The 22,001-nt window shown below is 35.6% G+C and overlaps 1 protein-coding gene across 2 annotated transcripts in view; it reads right to left on the bottom strand.

Annotated features, from left to right (window-relative positions):
* LOC141848432 (vacuolar sorting protein 3) overlaps positions 1-22,001 on the bottom strand; it is a 31,737-nt gene that overhangs the window by 898 nt on the left and 8,838 nt on the right. For both annotated transcript variants that reach the window (XM_074700089.1, XM_074699430.1), the window contains exons 5-13: positions 21,689-21,967; positions 21,522-21,594; positions 18,927-18,975; positions 15,835-16,120; positions 15,022-15,077; positions 14,822-14,890; positions 14,616-14,727; positions 470-559; positions 61-231 (exon numbers count right to left, since the gene is read on the bottom strand). In XM_074700089.1, the coding sequence (XP_074556190.1) occupies positions 61-231; positions 470-559; positions 14,616-14,727; positions 14,822-14,890; positions 15,022-15,077; positions 15,835-16,120; positions 18,927-18,975; positions 21,522-21,594; positions 21,689-21,967 (1,185 nt within the window). The remainder of the gene's footprint in view (positions 1-60; positions 232-469; positions 560-14,615; positions 14,728-14,821; positions 14,891-15,021; positions 15,078-15,834; positions 16,121-18,926; positions 18,976-21,521; positions 21,595-21,688; positions 21,968-22,001) is intronic.

The following is a 22,001-nucleotide window of genomic DNA, read 5'->3' as shown; positions in this document are numbered from 1 at the left end:
CAGCCACTGGCATTATCTAGCTTTGACTGTTCGTTTCCTTAGGATTGGTTGTGGACATACCTTGTAGCAGACAACTGAATCATCTGGGTACATTGCAAACAGCTTCGTGCCCAACCGCGAACGGCAAGAATCACAGATACTCTCGTCATTTATCTGAACATGCCTTGATCTCTCTTCAAATTTTGCAAGTTGTGCATCTAGATTTACCGCGCGGGAGATACTATGAATAATCTAATCAGACAACAAGATTAGAAGTATCAATCAGTTAACTAGCATGTACAAGGCAGTTAAGAAACACAATGCAACTAACTTGAGCAAAGTGATTAATATTTTCATGGGAAAGCAGTGGTTTATGATCCACAACACAGCATTGCATGAGGCAAATACTAGGATCCACAAGATTGTTTATGATACAAAGAGCACTAATTCTTTGTCCATACAAATTAATTGGTTTCATCTAGCCACCTACCTGACCTTGGCAACGATGGTGCACCCGAGCTCTTAACATTCGCAATATTGTATCTGATGCAAGATGTAAAGGCATCTGAGGTGACAATTTCTGCAACAAAATTTAAGGTATCATCATAGTTCATCACTGTTAATGGAAAACCCATTAGTAGCAAAAAAGAAAAGCCTTGGGAAGCTTGTAGGGGATGAAAAAAAAATGTTAAATTCCTGTTGGTACCAAAAACCGTACCCCCAAAAAGAAATTATGGAGAAAAGAACATCATTTCCTAATTTAAAACCATATAAGTTTCACCGTGACAAACACTTTACAAGTGCCACAAGGACTTTGCACTTTTAAGCAAAAGAACCAAATTCTGCCAACAAGCATTATCTGTGTCACCAGGTAGGAAATAAGAGAGAATTACACAATATTTTCATCCGAGTACAACCATCCACAACTGGTAGACAGCAGCTGATAACTAAACCATTAAATGCATGCCCTTCATTGCCTGATGAGTTGTGTTGAATGATTCAAAGTATCAATTGCTACCAACTGCTGTTTACCACTGTGTAAAGGACCTGAATTGAATCAGCATATGTTATTTGTTATTTTCCTAAATTAATACTCAAGTAAATGCCAAAGCACAGTGCTAGGTTTTAGGTTCCAAGGTTTAGAAATTTCAATATCTGTGTCAGTTTTACAAAACAACACTATTTTGGTACCAAAGGTCACAGACAAGCACAGTTTGAACCTTGGACTGGCTCCATCCTTTTGATCCTCTCCGATTTTGTTTGCACTTCCAAAAATAATAATATAACAGTTTCAAAGTCAACTGAATTAAAATTTCACAAAAACAACAGAAAAGAAGTATAACAAAAATTTCAACTTATAACATAACTTACTAGTAAATGTATCTTTACTAATGTCTTATTAGTTGGAGTCTGATAGTACTAGAATGAATGTCTTGGATTAGATGGGAACACTGGTTCTTGTAGCATCAAATTAAGATTAGCACCAAAATTTTCAGCATCCAAATTAAATATTGCTCTCACGGATTGACCATTAGAAATTAGACATAACTGAGTTTGAAATAGTCACAAGAACAAGACAGGGTTGACAACTAGAAATTGGACTAGCATAACTGAGTTTGGAATAGGCACACAAAAACAAACAGGAAACCGATACCATAGGCCTTGAAGCTCTGACTTTGATCACCATATGGTTTGCTAATATAGGACAGTTATGAGTGTGATGAAATTTAATCATGAATTCAAAATGAACTCACAAGGTTTATTGATTACTAAATTTATTACTTATATTTGTAGTTAAACATATTATGTCACGATCCGGAAACTTCCATCCATATATGGAAGTTAGTCTCCTTGCTCGGACAATATTCATTCCTGCATCAAAATCCATAAATAATACCCAACAAGGGCACACAGGTTGTACGAACATAAATATACAATATTTTATTCAATGATGCAGACAATGTTCGATCCCAAAACCTGACTCTACGATACCATGACATGATTGACAACTGACCTCGTGCAGAAAATGAAATGATCAATGCCGAAATAACAAAATAGATAAGTAGCTACTATGCAAATGAAATAAACTTAATGGACTCTGTAGAACCCGTCTTTATAACTATTGCTGAGTATCTCTGAAACACTCTCCAACTTTATTGATCAAACCTCAAAAATCATCTCAAATCTGTGAATCTGGAGGTCAAAGAAAAAAGAAAATGAGCACAAAGTGCTAAATGGAGATACAAAAGACGTGCATGAAAATATTATTAAAGAGACCAACAACATCATTTATCTTTTATTATTTCCATGTCATTCGTCTTCTCTTTCCTTCTTAATTAATATCATCAGTTTTCCTTAATTTCTCATTTGCTAATCTTTCACCCATTTTGTCTTATTGATGAACGACATACCATATACTCATTCAGAAGGTGTTGTTTAAGTAAAGGTGAACGACCTGCATTCCACCTAATACAAACACATCATGTTTAAATGAAAAATATCAAAGTGAGTGACCTGCAACCCACTTAAAAATGATGCATCGAATAGCCGAAGGTGAATGAACGCACGAAAAATTACCGGCAAGCACAGCGCCGGCACATGTCCTGAGGCGTTGCGTAACGAAATTGCATCGTAAGTATGTATCTATACATACATAGATAGGGATAATTTAAATAGAAAAACCTATAAAATTATCAAAAAAAATTTATTTTTTATTTTTAAATATTTAGATTAAATTTTTTATTTTAATTAATATATTTTATATTTTAAAAATATCGAAACTATACCGGCACGGTACGATACCGCAATCCATCCGAAAAATACCTAACGAAATTGCAAAAAAAATAATAGGATGAACGGCTGCACATAAAAAAAATAATAGGATGAACCGTGAGATGCCTCACATAAAAATAGGGTGAACGACCTGCAATCCACCTCGTGAGGAAAAATGTATCTCCATTTGGTCGAAGTTTATGCCCGCGCCGAAAGACTCAGAAGTTCTTTTCAAATTGCGGAGCCAAGAGCTCTATATTTATAGAAAGATATATCCTTAATACTATGATATAATTAATCTCATATCTTTTATAACTAATAGAACTGAAGTTTCATAACACGAGAGTTACATTCACTTCGTTATTAACTTGGTTGAGAAGTTATATAACTTCTTACTAGCACCGAGCCAAAACTTTCTCTCGTATTATTCGATTTTTGATAATAATATCCTTTATATTATTTATTCACTTCAAATTCTCATGAGGTTTGAATTCTCCTTTAGAAAATTATCTTAAATTCTCCGTATCTCTCAATTGCCTAATCTAACTAGCATTGATCAATTTTGATAGGGTGCACAAAAAAAATTTGACGAACAACACGTATAAAAGAACAAGCAAGTATAAAGATATGATCAAGCAAATAGAAGTATATACGAGTATGTAATTTATTTTTCTTCTACCAGATAGAATATAAACATTAAATAATTCATCATCAATATTTTCTATTCCATATCTAATTTAACATTGATGAGATCATTCTTGTTTTCTAACCGATCGATGTAGACCTATGGTAGTAATTACCAACTAAAATCAAATCTCAATAAAAACAATAACAAACCGTACACTACATATAATGAATTTATGGCATACAAAATAAATGAAGGAAATTCCAAACTATGGAATTCTTGCTTGCTGTGAAGTGTCGAACAAAAAAAAAAGATCAAGCAGAAAGAAAAGGGATTCAGATTATTATCTTTTAAAGCGTAGGTTTAATCATGCACGAAGGAACTCAAAAAGAGTCAAACAAGAAAACTCCACCTCAAATGGAAAGGTTTTTCGCCGTGGGGCGTCGACGACGTGACGACGATAGCGTGACAACGACGACGCTAGCTACAAGAGCGTTCAACGATTACGATGTGCAACGGCGGGTTTGAGGGTGGCAAAAGTTAGAGTTAGGGCAAAGCTTAAAAAGGGGAGGAAGGAGAAAAGGTCAATCACGGGAAAGAAGGATTCGACTACTTTTAATTGAAAATTTTGCAAAAAGGTCCAATTAGTTTTAAAATTTACAACTAGGTCCTTTTTCCCAATGATATAACATAGTGAGTGCACCTATCCTTGTCATTCCCGCAGGGGAAGATAGATTTATGCTCTACATAGACGCGTCAAATCAAGGATTGGGGGTAGTTCTAATGCAGCACAATCGAGTAGTGGCTTACACCTCCCGACACTTGAAAAACCATGAGCAAAACTATCCAGTATACGACTTAGAGTTAGCAGCCATCATATTTGCTTTCAAAATGTGGAAACATTATCTATATGGTATTACGTTTGAAATTTACACAGATCATAAGAGTCTAAAATACTTATTCACACAGAAGGAACTAAATCTGCGTCAGACGAGGTGGATGGAAATTTTAAAAGATTACGAATGCAAAATAAATTACCATCCAGGCAAGGCAAATGTTGTAGCCGATGCATTGAGTCGAAAGTCTAGAGGACTATTAGCCCATTGCAGAGCAGCAGTTACAAACTTGATCTATCAATTCTAGAAGAGGTGGGTCAAACACAGACAGGTATTTTAGTCACTCTTATAGCACAATCCCCACTTGTTAAGCAGATTAAGGAGTGTCAGCTAGAGGATAAATATTTACAATCAATTGTTACGGAATTGAGACATGGTCCAAAACTAGATTTTTCTCTCGATGATGGAGTCCTACGATTTCGTGATAGATTATGTGTTCCAGAAGTACACGAAGTTAAGGAAAAGCTCTTACATGAAGTCCATCGTTCTCGATTTGCAGTGCATCCGGGTACGACTAAAATGTATAGAGGCCTTAAGAAAAATTATTGGTAGCGAAATATGAAATGAATATAGTTGAGTTCGTGGCGCATTGTTTAGTTTGTCAATAGATTAAAGCAGAACATCAGAGACCTACAAGACTCCAACAAAGGATTCATATCCCCGAATGGAAATGGGAACATATTACCATGGATTTTGTGGTTGGACTACCGAGATCCAAAAAGGGTCATGATGCAATTTGAGTAGTGGTGGACCGATTGACTAAATCAACACACTTTTTACCCATTCACCACACCAATTCATTGAGTCACCTAACCGAGCTGTATTACCGAGAGATTGTGAGATTACATGGAATTCCTTTGAGCATCATATCCGATTGAGATCCTCGTTTCACGTCTAAATTTTGGCAAAGTTTTCAGAAAGCTTTGGGTACTGAGTTACGTTTTAGTTATACTTTCCACCCCCAGACGGATGGTCAATCAGAGCGCACTATATAGACCCTAGAGGATCTTTTGCGAGCGTGCATACTTGATTTTGGAGGTAGTTGGGAGGACCACTTGCATTTGATAGAATTTGCCTACAATAACAGTTTTCATTTAGTTATCCAGATGGCTCCTTTTGAAGCATTATACGGTCGAGCGTGTAGATCACCGGTGCTATGGGATGAAGTAGGTGAACGTCAATTACTAGGTCCACAGTGCATTCAGAGGGATGCAGAGATAGTGAATATGATTAGACAAAGGTTATTGACAGCTCAGAGTCGTCAGAAAAGTTATGCAAATAAGAGACGTAGAGAGCTAGAGTTCTCGGAGGGGGATCATGTATTCCTTCGTGTATCTCCTATTAAAGGCATAAAAAGATTTAGTATTAAAGGCAAACTAGCACCTAGATTTATTGGGTCATTCCAGATTCTTGAATGGGTGGGCCCAGTGGCTTATAGGCTTGCTTTACCACCTTCACTAGCAGGAGTTCATAATGTGTTTCATGTTTCAATGTTGCGGAAATATATTTCCGATCCATCTAGAGAGTTTGATAACACCTCTTTATCCAAATGCTACTTATGAGGAGCATCCAGTCCATATCTTGGAGTATAAAGAACACCAACTTCGAAAGAAGAGGGTGCGTCTAGTGAGAGTGGCATGGCAACATTACTCTGAGAAAGAGGTTACGTGGGAGCGTGAGGAAAACATGCAGGAACGATTTTCTCATCTTTTTCCTACAGGTAAACTACTAAATTTGCTAGTAAATTTGGAGGACCAAATTTATTTTTAGGGGGTTGGATGTTATATCATTGGGAAAAAGGGCCTAGTTGTAAATTTTGAAATTGGTTGAACCTTTTTGCAAATTTTCAATTAAAAGAAGTGGCTGAACCCTTCTTTCTCATGATTGACCCTTCCCCTTCTCACCTTTTCCCTTAGCTTTCCAATTAAAAGAAGTAGCCAAAATTTAGACGTGAAACAAGGATCTCGATCGGATATGATGCTCAAAGGAATTCCATGTAATCTCACAATCTCTCGGTAATACAGTTCGGCTAGGCGACTCAATGAATCGGTGCGATGAATGGGTAAAAAGCGTGTTGATTTAGGCAATCGGTCTACCACTACCCAAATTGTGTCATGACCCTTTTTGGATCTCGATAGTCCAACCACAAAATCCTTGGTGATATGTTCCCATTTCCATTCAGGGATACGAATCCTTTGTAGGAGTCCTGTAGGTCTCTGATGTTTTGCTTTAATTTATTGACAGACTAAACAATGCGCCACAAACTCAGCTATATTTTGTTTCATATTTCGCCACCAATAATTTTTCTTAAGGTCTCTATACATTTTAGTCGTACCCGGATGCACTACAAATCGAGAACGACGGACTTCATATAAGAGTTTTTCCTTAACTTCGTGTGCTTCTGAAACACATAATCTATCACGAAATCGTAGGACTCCATCATCAAGAGAAACATCTAGTTTCGGACCATATCCCAATTCCGTAACAATTAATTGTAAATATTTATCCTCTAGCTAACACTCCTTAATCTGCTCAACAAGTGGAGATTGTGCTATAAGAGTGACTAAAATACATGTCTGTGTTTGACTCACCTCTTCTAAGTCTAACTACGAGAATTGATAGATCAAGTTTGTAACTGCTGCTCTACAATGGGCTAATAGTCCTCTAGACTTTCGACTCAATGCATCAGCTACAACATTTGCCTTGCCTGGATGGTAATTTATTTTGCATTCGTAATCTTTTAAAATTTCCATCCACCTCGTCTGATGCAGATTTAGTTCCTTCTGTGTGAATAAGTATTTTAGACTCTTATGATCTGTGTAAATTTCAAACGTAATACCATATAGATAATGTTTCCACATTTTGAAAGCAAATATGATAGCTGCTAACTCTAAGTCGTATACTGGATAGTTTTGCTCATGGTTTTTCAAGTGTCGGGAGGTGTAAGCCACTACTCGATTGTGCTGCATTAGAACTACCCCCAATCCTTGATTTGACGCGTCTATGTAGAGCATAAATCTATCTTCCCCTGCAGGAATGACAAGGATAGGTGCACTCACTATGTTATATCATTGGGAAAAGGACCTAGTTGTAAATTTTAAAACTAATTGGACCTTTTTGCAAAATTTTCAATTAAAAGAAGTAGTCGAACCCTTCTTTCCCGTGATTGACCTTTTCTCCTTCCTCCCCTTTTTAAGCTTTGCCCTAACTCTAGCTTTCGCCCAACCCACTTTCGCCACCCTCAAACCCGCCGTTGCACATCGTAGTCGTTGAACGCTCTTGTAGCTAGCGTTGTCATTGTCACGCTATCGTCGTCAACGCCCCATGGCAAAAAACCTTTCCATTTGAGGTGGAGTTTTCTTGCAACTCTTTTTGAGTTCCTTTATGCATGATTAAACCTACACTTTAAAAGATAATAATCTGGATCCTTTTCTTTTTGCTTGATCTTTTTTTTTTGTTCGACACTTCACAGCAAGCAAGAATTCCATAGCTTAGAATTTCCTTCATTTTTTTTGTATGTCATAAATTCATTATATGTAGTGTACGGTTTGTTATTGTTTTTATTGAGATTTGATTTCAGTTGGTAATTACTACCATAGATCTACATCGATCGGTTAGAAAACAAGAATAACCTCATCAATATTAAATTAGATATGGAATAGAAAATATTGATGATGAATTATTTAATGTTTATATTCTATCTGGTAGAAGAAAAATAAATTACATGCTCGTATATACTTCTATTTGCTTGATCATATCTTTATACTTGTTTGTTCTTTTATACGTGTTGTTCGTCAAATTTTTTTTTGTGCACCCTATCAAAATTGATCAATGCCATTTAGATTAGGCAATTAAGAGATATGGGGACGGATTTTACAGAGTCCATTAAGTTATGGAGACAGATTTTATAGAGTCTATTAAGTTTATTTCATTTGCATAGTGGCTATTTATCTATTTTGTTATTTCGGCATTGATCATTTCATTTTCTGCATGAGGTCAGTTGTCAGTCATGTCATGGTATCGTAGAGTCAGGTTTTGGGATTGAACATTGTCTGCATCATTGAATAAAATATTACATATTTATGTTCATACAACCTGTGTACCTTTGTTGGGTATTATTTATGGATTTTGATGCAAGAATGAATATTGTCCAAGCAAGAAGGCTAACTTCCATATATGGATGGAAGTTTCTGGGTCGTGACAATACAACATGGTATCAAAGCTTAGGTTTAGGGGTGTGTCAGAACATGTAAAGTTGAGTCACTTTATGCATATGCATGTTTCGGTTAAATCCTCAAGTTAACCTTGTGGTCTCTTGGTGAGACATCTTGGATTTATTTTATAATTACTAATTGGGGTCTCTATAATGGTTGAACAAGTAGAGTTGATCCATCTCATTGCTATGAATGTGTTGCAATTGTGAATCGGTTCAATCAGACATGTTTGGTTTCTTATTTTGAGGGTCAAAATTTGATTTATGATTGATTTTATAGATGCGTCATGCATTCCTCTAATCTAGTAAAATGTATTATACTACTGTTACTATTCTAGATTGTCTTGTGTATTTTTAGATTGAACATTTTGGGTTTATAGGCCTCAATAATTTAAATTTTGATCACTCTGTTTGTTTTCACCTTGTTTTCATCCCCTTCTTAAAGTCTTAAGAGTTTTAATGATTAGAGGTTGAAACAAGCAATCTTCTTCCTTCCATTTACTTTGAGTTATGGAGTCGGTCTATAAACCAATGTGTAAATTTTAATAATTATCAATAACTATTTTGATAGTATTTATGTGACCATTAGCTCAATATTAAGATAAGTACTTAGTGCACATGGGAAAAAAAGTCATCCCAACAACTTGTGTCTCATTTTCATACATGAGTTACATTATACCCTCTTTGACAGTCCAATGTCTAGCAGGGTACGCATGTAGTCCTACTAACTTAGAAGTCATATATTAATTCTTTTATTTGAATTATTAATTTTGTGGCCTCTAGGACAACCACTGATTATGTTTCTACTCGTTGAGGAAGAAGAAAAAAACCCATAACTTCTTTTTGACATGCCTTGACTGGAGTAGGAAGACACCAACCTCTGAAATCTTGTCATTTACAAAGGTTGCTTTGCCAACCGTTTTCAAATCATATTCTTCAATCTTCATGAACATAACATTCAGAAATATAAAGGATACACAAAATGGAAGCATTGTCATTTGCCATTTGATTACTAGTAACTGAGGTGCAAGTAAATGCGAATATGTTTGCTTAGAAGTGCTATAAAAGAAAATTCAGATTTAAAATATTGTGCTAAATAACTAAAGATATATTTAAAAATTATTGACATATGAGTGGGCAAATAATAAATAATAAATATTATTTATGGGAATGCTCTTAATATAATCATATTTATTATTTAAGTAGTGAATTAAGTGGATTGAACTTTAAGCTATAATTAGTCTAGAAGAGGACTTAGAATTTGAATAAGATTGAGATATTAGACCGCTTAGCGAAACTTTACTTGTTGGTGTATTCAGCTACGAACTAATTGACCTAGTTAGATTTTAATGTTTGAACAAGATATTAGAGATAGGGTGTAATGGTAGAAACCTAATAGAAGTCATTAGAGATCCACTGGAGTTTGCAGTGGTCAAATGATCCAGATGCTCATAGTGATGGTAGTTGTGGGACTCTGAAAAAAAAAAAAGTTGTCTCGTAAAGAGCCTTATAAACAAAGTGAGGAGAAAAGAGTTTCTACAAGTTGCTAAGGTTGTGAGAAGAATCTGACCAAGGTTCTTGTGCTTATTTCAATGGTAATTCTTTCATGGCCTACATTACATTATTGATAATTGTGGTTATTACTATGACTTGATAGATTTGTAGAGATTTCTTAGATATTCGAAGAAGAGAAAGAGAGAATTTAGAAATGACTCACCTAAGGATCATAGGTCCTAGAGTAGAAACAATTATGCTTGCGTTTATATTCATGCTTGTGTTTGTGTTTGTGCTTGTGCTTGCATTTATGTCCATGTTTGTACTTCTGTTCATGCGTTCATGCTTGTGCTTGCGTTTATGTTCATGCTTGTGTTTGTGTTTGTGCTTGTGTTTGCGTTTGTGTCTATGTTTGTACTTGTGTTCATGCGTTCATGCTTGTGCTTGCGTTTATGCTCATGCTTGTGTTTGTACTTGTGCTTGTGCTTGCATTTATGTCCATGTTTGTACTTCTGTTCATGCGTTCATGCTTGTGCTTGCGTTTATGTTCATGCTTGTGTTTGTGTTTGTGCTTGCGTTTAGGTCCATGCTTATGCTTGTGTTTATGTTGTGTGTGTATGTTCTATTATTTAAATATTTTATTAGGTACCGATGTGGTTATAGTCAAACACAAATAAGATAGGCACATTGAGCTAGTTCTCTCTAGGTTTATTCAATGATCTTACACTATAGTTGAGAAATAGTGAGACAACATAGAATCCCATTGTTATATTTGACTGCGACTCTTGTCTCATGTCTAGATTCTTGGTAAAATTTTAAATGACTTTAGAAATTGAATTACAAGTCGGTTGGACTTTCCAACCTTAAACAGATGGCCAATTGACATCTAGAGGACCTCTTGTGAGCTTGTATTTTAGGTTTTAGAGATAGTTGAAAAGACCATCTATATTTAGTAGTGTTCGATTATAACAATAACAGTCAAGTAACTCTCTATAGTCAATATATAGTTGAAAATCTCTGATATTGTAAAATGAAGTAGGTGAATGTAAATTACTTGGTGCATAATGCTTTCAGAAAGGGATGCAGAGATGGGGAAGTTAATTAGACAAAGGTTGTTGACTATTTAGGGTCGTCAGAAAAATTATGCAGATAAGAGACATAGAGAGCTAGAGTTCTCAAAGGGGGATCCTTCATGTATCTCCTATTACAGGAGTAAAGAGATTTGATATTAAGGGTAAGTTAGCACCTAGATTTATTGGGCCCTTTCAGATTCTTGAACGGGTGGGCCCAGTGGCTTATAGGCTTGCTCTACCACCTTCACTAGCAGGAGTTTATAAAGTGTTCAATGTTTCAATGTTGCAGAAATATGTTTCCGATCCGTCTCATGTGTTAGAGAGGTTGGCGGCACCTCTTTATCTAGATGCTACTTATGAAGAGTATCCAGTCCATATCTTAGAGCACAAAGAGCATCAACTTCGAAAAAAGAGGGTGAGTCTAATGAGAGTAGCGTGGCAAAATTACTCCGATAAAGAGGCTACGTGGGAGCATGAGGAAGACATGTGAGAACAATTTCCTCATTTTTTTCAGGTAAACTACAAATTTGGAGGATCAAATTTATTTTAAGGGGGGTAGAATGTTATATCTTGAAATAATTTTAAAAAGGGTTTAGTTATAAATTTTAAAACTTATTGAACCTTTATGTAAAAATGTAAATAAAGGGTGAATGTTTCTTTCTTCGTGACTTTTTCTCCCTTTTTTTTTTCTTTCCTTTAAAACCTCTCTAACCCTAAACCCTAATCTCCCCAAAAACGATCTCACCCTCAAACTCCTCACGCCACCGCCGCCGCCGTCGTTGCTCGCTATCGTTGTCGCCACCGCCGCCGCCCTTGCTCCCTATCGTCGTCGCCACCACCGCTGCCATCCTTGCTCCCTGCCGTCGTCGTCGTCGTCACCACCGCACGTCGTCGTTGTCGCCATCGCACGTCGTCACAGCACTGTCAACATTTCACAGCATCAAGCGCGAGTGGATATTTAATTGAGGTGGAGGTATTTGCTTGATCTCTTTCGATTTCCTTTCATACATGATTAAACCGTTGGATCCCTTTTTGCTTGATCTTTTATTGATTCAAAACTCAACCACATCCAAGAATTTCTTAGCTCTGTTTGATTGCTAGTTTCGCTCAGATTATATGATATAAATCAAATATATGTAGTGTATAAAGTACTATCAATTTTATTTGAATTTATACATACTGGAAGTAAAATTCATTTATTTTTGTTTGTTCTTATAAAAAAGTTATTTCATATACAAGTTATTGTATAAGTCACCGTAAGGATCCTTATGATAATAATTAAACAAAAAAAATTCATTCTATTAGCAAATATTAACAGATGACATGTTTCTTTTGTTATCCGTATGGTTGATTTTTATCATGGATGTTGCTTGCCTTTCTTATAGTATCTATGATTGTTTTTTTTCTAAGAAATAATAATGGAAAAAAAGAGATAATTTGAGTTATGATGAAAAAATAAGAGGGGATGAATATAATTAATAAATTATGTTCCTACAGTTCGTATAACTAAAACAAAACAAGTAATATAACTATATGAGAGAATTTCGGCTCAACGCTCATAGGAAGTATATGACTTCTCAACCAAGTTAATTAAGAAGTGAATATATCTCTCGTGTCATGGAACTCAGTCCTAATTGTTATAAAAGATATGAGATTAATTATATCAGAGTATTGAGGGAAATAACTCTATAAATATAGAACTCTTTACTCTGCAATTCGAAAGAGCTTTCGAATCTTTCTGCGTGTGCCTAGACTTCGAACAAATTGAGATAAAATTTTCCTCACAAGGTGGATTGTAGGTCGTTCACCCTATTCTTATGTGAGGCATCTCACGGAATGGATTGCAAGTCGTCCATCCTATTTTCATGTGAGATACTTTTCGGGTGGATTACGGGTCATTCACATGAGCTATGTATATATAGATGCATACTTACGATGCAATTTCGTTACGGGTGGATTGTAGGTCGTTCACTTTATTATACGATGCATCTCTTTCAAGTGGATTGCAGGTCGCTCACTTTGATATTTTTTTCATTTATACATGATGTGTTTGTATTAAAGGGAAGACAGGTTGTTCACCTTTATTTAAACAACACATTCTGGACTAGTATATTGTATGTTGTTCACCCACTCAATAAATCATATTGAGTTATTGAATAACATAAGAAAATAATGAGAATTTTGGATATTAATTAAGAAGGGAATAAACGACAAATGACATGAAAAAATAAATGATAAATGATGTTATTGCCTCTTTAATATTATTTTTTCATGCACGTCTATCGTATTTTCACTTTGCACTTTGTGCTCATTCTCCCTTTTCTTTAACCACAGATTAATTGTTGAGATATATACATAACACTAATGGAGTTATTCCAGAGGTATGCATGTAGTCAGGTTATTTAGTTTTATTCTGTATTTTGCTCTGACATTGTTACAGTTCACGTGCGACGAGTAAAGCTAGCTTCACGGCAAGCCTAGTTCATGCGGGGCGTGACATATTATATAGTTATTATATGGTTTTTATAGTATATAGTTATTACTATATGTAAACCTTTAACTAATCTGAAATTTAGAATTGGAATTAATTACTTTACTTCGTAAATGGCAAAGTAGTTTCCATAAGGTTTAAGTTTGTCTCCCTGAACATGAGCTGAAAAAAAGGTTTGTATCTCCTGATATGAGTGATAAATAGGGGCAGCTAAGGTGGTAAGGAAGTAATTTTCACTTTGCTAACTAGTTTCAATTTTAGCACATGGGAGGAACCATGTGTCACCCTAAGCTCAAACCTGATAAGAGATTGGTTCAAGAGCATCACTTAAATCTTGATGCCTTACAGATTCAACCGTATATAAAGGACATTCAATTAAAAATTATTCACGGGGCGCAAAGTCTGATGGCATGCTTGGGAGAATCTCAGATTCCAAAAAAAATTGTTTAAAAAAAAATGATAAATCCTAGTTAGTCCCATTGACTATCTCTAGGGGTGACCGGCCCGGCCCCACAGAAGTTTCCCACCGGCCATCAGGGTAAATCGGGAAGTGCACGCAGCGGCCAGCCCAGACGCCCAGCATCCTTTGATTGCGCTCCCCATTTGGAGGAAAATTCCTGCAAATACATCGTAGCTGGGGATCGAACCGCAGGTGCCTGGGTGACAACCTGGATGTTCTACCGCGGCACCATTGCCCCGGGGACCATTGTTTAAAACAATCAATAATAGAAAGTGTTCAAATGAAGCATAATACAAAAAAATCAATGCCAACAAACATCATCAAAATTCCCCAAGGAAGACCAAGATCAAGTGGACATGGCCTCACAATAAATTCTGAATCTATAAATTTGACAGGAAAATTATGAAGTGCAGATAAATAGTGGAGGCAACCAGGCTCAATTTTATCCCCATCTAGAGTCACTAACAACAAAGCTTTGTTAGTTGCTACAATTGCTTCCCATGTTTTAAGTGAATTCATGAAGCCAGTACCATAGGAGCAGAACGCTTGTTTAACTGAGAATGAGAATGAATGCTATCGCTTTCAGACATAAAAAAGAAGTGCTAGTGGTACCTCTAACACTTGCAAGGGGTCAAGTGATACACCACGATTATGAAGGAGACGAACTGCAGCTTTGAACATAGGCTCTTTTCCATCTTCGGGATTCAAATACAAATCCAACAACCTGATATAAAAAAAAAACAAATAAATAATAATAATAGTTGTGGAACAATTTTTCTTGAATCGGATAAGAGCATTTAATAGGAAGAGAAACTTACTGCATATAGGCATCATTTCTACCAATCTCTAGACAATATTGCTCAGCAGCTTCACTGTCTTCCAGCTTTCTTAAGCAAGGCAGAATAGAACATGTCTCAGGTGATGACAGAGAAATTAAAATTCAAAAAATAAAGAGGTGGGGGTCGTGGGTCTAATCTTAATGAATATGTAGCAAATGAGGTAATCAGATGAGTCTTACAAGGCCAGAATCTGTAAAACCATAGTCTCTTCTCCCATCTTCCTGTACAGGATTGCCTGCCATGCAATAATTAAATCAAAGTACGTAGAAGACAGATAATCAACAACTATCTTAGACAATGCTCCCTAAAAACTGAGACTTGTGGAAGTCCACATGATACATTTTCGAAAACAATTTCTATACTGGTCCTTTATCACAGAAAGCAGAATGTAGTGCAGAGAAATTAATTCACACGACAAGAAGGATGAAGATGAGAATCAAGAAGCAAATGTTAACAGTTGTAAACAAAGAATCTTAGGTGCAGTTAGAAGGACAGAATTCGCAGTGGTACTTGGAAGATCTTTAGTGAAATTGATCAGAGAACAAGATGGCAGGAATGAGTAAAGTAGATATAGGAAGAGGATGCCAATATGAAGAACTTCAACAGTCTGAAGTAACAATATCAGTTGGTTCTTAATTAATTAAAAAAAATGTTCAAATTTTGAACCAGTAATTTATTCAAGTTTGCTACTACAACTATATATAGGATAGTAGATCAATATCATGAGGCCATGATTGTCCCAACTATTTGGGCTAGCTACCAGAACCTTATTCCTCCATAAGTTTTATACAAGATTATATAACTAGAATGATATATAGGATAGTGATATAGCCTTGCATAGAACCCAATATGATTCATATAATGAGCCACATATACTTGGGGACAAACATCGTTTGTTGATGACAATGACATATTTCAGAAAAAAACATTAAACACTAGATTCATTGATTTGAAAATAGAGATGAAAACTAGGAATGAAAAAGGAAAAAAACCTTTTCTAGCCATAATTCCGATCCTTCTATCACAGCAAGTATTTCTTCTGGGTCGTACAAGTCCGAAGCCTGTAAAAACAACTGCAACCTATCCCGCACAGAATATTTGTAGTACTCTACAAGTTGAGAGCTTGAGATATTCTCCTCTCGGTTTCTAGAATCATTTCCTTTTTTCTCGAGGCCAATTTCAATTGTTTCAATTGCAGTTCTGGCTAAAGAAAGAGCATACAAAGTATGATATCGAGTGTCGTCACAGTCTTGGTCTTCAATCAACCATTGCAGATATCTAACCAAATGATTGATAAACTAATGCATTAAGAAAACAATTAATCCAGTATACATAATTAAGAGCAATAGTAATCAATTAAAGATAATACTTGCATGATGTCGCGCCGGAAAAAATTGGATACAATCAATCAGACTAGATCAAAGATATAAAATAGAAGCTCTGTCATTCTTGGTAACAAAGAATAAAAAAATTCTGAGGTTTTGAGGAAAGTAAATTATTCAGTTCCAGATTGTCTTAAAGCTCTCCAGTGGTTCATGTTTCAAATAATTGTAGGCCCTAGATCAATCAAATGTTAGTAGTTAAATTTGCCTGAATGACTGCTTACCTCAAAAATTCTAGGAAAAGACCCAGTCCAAATATCTACATTTGTTAATACTCCACTCACATGTCCATAGGCAGACTAGCATGCCATAGCCTTCATGTCGACTGACTTAGGCTTGGAAAGACTCTTAAGTACTGACACTGACAAGATTTGAATGCAAGACCATTTAAAACTCCATTTAAATTTGATTGAATGGTCATTTTCCAAAAGATTAGAAGAGCCAAATTGAAATACTTATGACCCTTAACCCATGATCATATCAACTTTAAACCAAGCTCAGATCATTGCCCAATAGGAGAGATACAGCATTTAATTCCACTAGTTACGACAATGCAAATAAGTTCTATACTCCCAGATGAATCTTCTCAGTACATGTGCATCTTAGCAAGATGATGGGCAGACATATTAAGCTCAAACAACATGTAGATAATTTACTCAAGTGGGGCCACCATTCTTAAACCAACCTAGTCATCATCTTCAGTTTGTCTGTCTTTTTTTGCACTACATTAAGATATTTTCTGTTAGCGAGAAGGGTAGCAGAAACCAGGCAATATTCAAAAATAGATCAGAATACAATAGAAAGTAAAAAACTAAAAAGTATCCAAGAAAGGAAACAGCTATAGAAGAATGAAAGAATGATCAAATTGAAACCATGATGTTCAAGAAATTAACTGCAAAAGAATAAGTAAAACAACTCATCCATAATCCTAAATCCTAGAAAAATGCATCATGAATAGATTAAACAAAACTCTAGAATTTGGGTAAAATTGGTCAGGCCAAAGAACATTTTGACTACAGAATTTTGCCTGTTTCTAACGTGGTTGTTCAATTCATGAGATTCAGCTTTGCACCAAAATCCATCAGTAGTCTGACTGGGAAACCAGATTGTTGGATTAGATTTGTAATAGAAAATATTATCTGTATTTGATCTGACCAAGTTCAAAGAATTCCAACACCAAGAGATTGGAGATAGGTAGAGAGAGAAAGGGGAAAAAATATAACTGTAGTTGAGGGTCATCATTGTATGACAGCAAGATCAGCAAAAGGTCATTCTGGCTATAGCCGTATAATAGGATGTTCTTTATGGTCTGAGAAATAAGCATACAAAAGGATAAGTTAAGAGAGTTAGAGAACTGAACGACTCAGCCTCTTATTTAAAGAGCATTGGAAAGACATCAGAGGTCAGATGAATGATTTCTGGCACATGACCAACCATATGAGTTTTTCTTAAACCAAAAACATATAGTTCAAAGTTAACACTAAAATAGGAAGCTCACACATATTGTACCATTTTTGTATTTGGCCATTGGATCAAATTCCACTCTGCCTGGATTTGATTTCATGTGAACCAGTGAAGGCAATCCAATTCTGCTTGAATTTGATTTGATGTGAACCGCTGATGACACTCATTGTTATATATGCAGACCATATAGTCTAGGGCATAGTCGTTCACAAATGGAGAAATCACGAGCAATTTATAGTTCCTTTACAGATGTTTTTTGTAGTATGGAGTGGGTGGTTGATCATAACAAAAAATTTATCATGAAGGTGCATCTACATAGATATGATTAATAATTCATCATTCACATTTAACCATCATGTATTAAATCATTTTTTTTCTTCTAGTATTTATGTAATCACTTGCATAAACAGAACTGACCAATTATCTAACAACTCGGACAAAAATGCTTAAATTCAAATTAATAGCAAATCTAAACTTATAAACTCCCCTCATTGGCCCACAACTTTCCATGTAAGACACTAGGATGTGATGATCTACCCTACACAAGGTTTGACATGTTTGTCTAAAACACAAAATCCACCGCTCAGAATCATCCTGATGGGCAGCAGGTAAAATCCAATGGGAGCTTCACCATCATAAAAACAATCCATGCCATACACCTGGTCATGCGGATTTGATCTACTTGGTATCATTATATAATGACTTGCCCAAAATTAATTAACTTATTAGGTCCAGTCAATCTAGCCTAAATGTCTAAGTTTATGTTAATAATAGTTTACTTATCCAAGCTTTAAAACTCTTCATTAATCTACAACTCTTCATATGAGACTAAACTAGGGCATGGAAATTTCTATATTTAACATAAATCAAATGATACATAAACTAATCATTCACATTCCTGATTCCACAGTCATCGGTTTTTGATCATGTGTGCATCCACTACAATAGTCATTTAAACCATTCCTGACCCTAATCCTCTGACTCACCTCAAATTGAATCCTAAACCTATGTCTTTAATTATTTCTAAATTAGAAAGAGTTTCTGCAGTTACTCATGTGCATGATGTTGGCAGCATAAATCACAATAGATGTACAATTAAGATGAACAAATTACATTGGGACTTTATATCAAGTTGAAAAGGGAACAAAGTAATAGTAGTGTAATTGTTGCTAAGAGCTTCAAACTGAAAATCATTTACAAATAAGTAAAAGAGCTCAAGAATAATGGCAAAATTTTACCTCTGATGGATCTCAACCTTTCTTGGATCAACAGAAGCAAGAACTTTTTCTGCAATCATCATAATGAGAAAATAAATGATCCCTACTAATCATAATGTGCTAATTATCTTGGATAAAAAATTTAAAGAACAAATATATAAAAAATTACAATGATCAATACATTTAAGAGACTTAAAACACTTTATTTGATATATTGTTCATACAATAGAAACTATACAAAAATTAGTGTAAGAAGCATCTGTGCAAATCTGTGTAGTGTAGAAACATACATACACAAATCTGCTATATAAACTTATTAGATTGAATTTAAGAAACATTGGAAACTGATCTTTTGATGCCAATGGACATGTCTGCATATGTGGACGAGACCTAGATCCTTATATGGTGACAAAATGACAATACGCTTAGGTTCTGCACGCAAGCATGTCATGCAAGAGGTTTTCTGAATAAAAGGATATTTGTGAAGGAATAGTCAAAGTTCATTAGCAAAAAAATACAGTAATAATGAGTAACAAAATAGCAAAAAAAAAAACCATATATTTTACCATAATTTATATCTCTTCTAGAACAAGAAAATCACAAATGAGTCAGAATTTTTTGACAACGAAATTGACTCTCAAATACACAAATCCAAGGACATTTGACCTTTTAAATATAAATTGAAATTATAGATACATATAAGAACCAAATGTTCAACAAATTTCAGTTAAACCTGCACCTAGTAACTCTTTACTGTGACCACATACATCTTGTGTTGAAGCACCTACAGTTTATAAAACAAAGTAGAAGCGGACAATCCTATGTTAATTAGAAAAATATTGAGAATCACATTTTTTATTAGGAAAAAACAATGAGACGAATTTGTTATAACATAAAAGAAACACATGTTAATCCGCATCCGTTAAAGGTCATTCCAAACATTTCTTGGTGCTCATTCCAACATGGTCACACTTTTGCATGATTAAATCCAAACATTTCATCACCACAAAAGATCTGCACTTTATTTGCTATAGTTAATTAGCCGAAAATTTCACAAGAGAAATGAAATGGTGATCCCATTTGCTTGAAATGGCTGGGATCATGTTTTATTCAAATATGGTCAGACAATATTGAGTTGATCACTGACTTGAGGTGTATAATCTCTCCATCCCAATCCTCAACGTCCATGTTTATGCAATTAATATCAAACATAAATTAGACATCAAGATTTTATGAACGTGACATGAGATCCATTGCAATCACCCAATGTGTTCATAGAGTGGATTAGATATTTACTAAATGACCTGAATATTACTGTTGTACCGCATCACTAGCCGGTCCAAGGCAATGTGAACTATGTTCAGGAGTAATCTTTCATGATTTTGTTGGTGCCCCGGTTAGTTTTGATGTGATCAACCAGGTTAAGTTAGGACCTATGTTGTTCTAATCTCTTTGCTAAGTGTGCAGGGACTTAGGTACAGAGGAAGTCGAGCGTAAGACGTAACGGACGAGAAGGGTTGCGCGGGGAAGTGAGCCGACGGGCTCGGTGCAATTCGAGGGACGTGGAAGCTACGGAAGAGTACGCCGGTGGAGCGAGAAGGACGTGCGTGACGTCCGAGGGACGAGAAGCCGGGAGGAAGCACACTCAAGGGGCGAAAGGCCGGAATCGGGTTCGGGTGAGCCTAACTCCGATTGGCTAGAAATCATCTAAAAAATCTACCTACAAAAAGTCAACCAAGTTGACTTTGACCAAGTCAACATTTAACTTGGACCAAGCTTGACCAAGTTAGAAGTTACACATGCATGTGCACATGCATTGGAGAATTAATGTTGCACGTGCATTGGAGAATTAATGTTGCAGGGCTAAATTGGAGATTAACTAACCACGTTGCATGGCTAATTGGAGAGTGCAACGTTGGAGACTAATTAACCACGTTGCATGGCTAATTGGAGAGTGCAACGTGCATCTCTTAACGTTAAAGACATTTTAAACGTTGAAGGCTAATTAATTGGAGATTAACTTTGGAGATTAACGTTGGAGGCTTATCAAATTGGAAGTTTGAAAGTCTTTTATCAAATCAACGTTTGAGATTTAAAGTTATCTCCGATTAATGATTAGGATCGCATCAATGGATCAACGACCAAGAGGAAGTTCATCTACGATCAACGATCCAAATCTATTTTCTTAAGTTATAAATAAGACTTAGAGTTTTAGAAGTAAAATCATCAATTACTTTATATTTTACTATCTAAGTCTCTGTGCTACAATTGTAAAGGCTTCTCCGCCTAAAGGAGTTCTTATTGAGTGTTAACTACCTTGGAAGCAACGATCCAGTTGCAACCAAGTTTTGTTTTAAAAGACTTGTGTGATTCTGTTAAACCGTCTATTCACCCCCCTCTAGCCGGTCCAACCCAATCCTACAGATTTTGGGTTGTCAAATAAACTGTTCACACTTCGAAGACTATATCCGAGGTAATATGAAAAAAAATCTGACTTTGGCTTTACAGATAGATTCCCTATTTACTTTCCTAGTGTGTGGTTAATAAAGGAGAAGCTATCTAATTGCAACTACAAAATAAACAATAGGAAACCAGTTTGTTTAAGCATGGAAGTACCAGGCAAAAGCTGATTGACCCTTTTCTCTGATGTTAAGACTTCAATTGCAAGTTCCTGATCAATATCTGCAATCTAAGATAGCAACAACCAACAATGTGTTAAGAAACAACTCAAAAAGTCTAGCATTATAGACTCTAATTTTTAGCACAATATCAAATATAACAACCCATTCAAGATGTTCCAAAATGAGATCTTCGTCAGATGATTCTTGAAGTAGCTTTGAAGCTTCAGTTGCAGCAATCATTGGACCGGAACTTGAATCCATAGAAGAATCTAGGGATTCATTCTCTACCAAACTAGCATGATCTTTCCACAATCCAGTAGAATAATTTTTGGCCAAGATCCGCCAAACAGTGAGAGCTTGTGAGCACAGTCCTTTACTAGCATACAAGAATGCAAGTGTCCTTAAATGCCTTGAGTCATCTAACAACATTTCCAACTCCTCCTGAAAATATTTGTTAGAGATTTAGACCAACTCA

The sequence above is a fragment of the Curcuma longa genome, chromosome 1, assembly GCF_044706935.1.
Source record: "Curcuma longa cultivar G26 ecotype Majalengka, Jawa Barat chromosome 1, ITB_CL_G26_1.1, whole genome shotgun sequence".
Taxonomy (NCBI): domain Eukaryota; kingdom Viridiplantae; phylum Streptophyta; class Magnoliopsida; order Zingiberales; family Zingiberaceae; genus Curcuma; species Curcuma longa.
The sequence above is the reverse complement of the archived record's forward strand: the minus strand, read 5'-3'. Positions and strand labels throughout refer to the sequence as shown.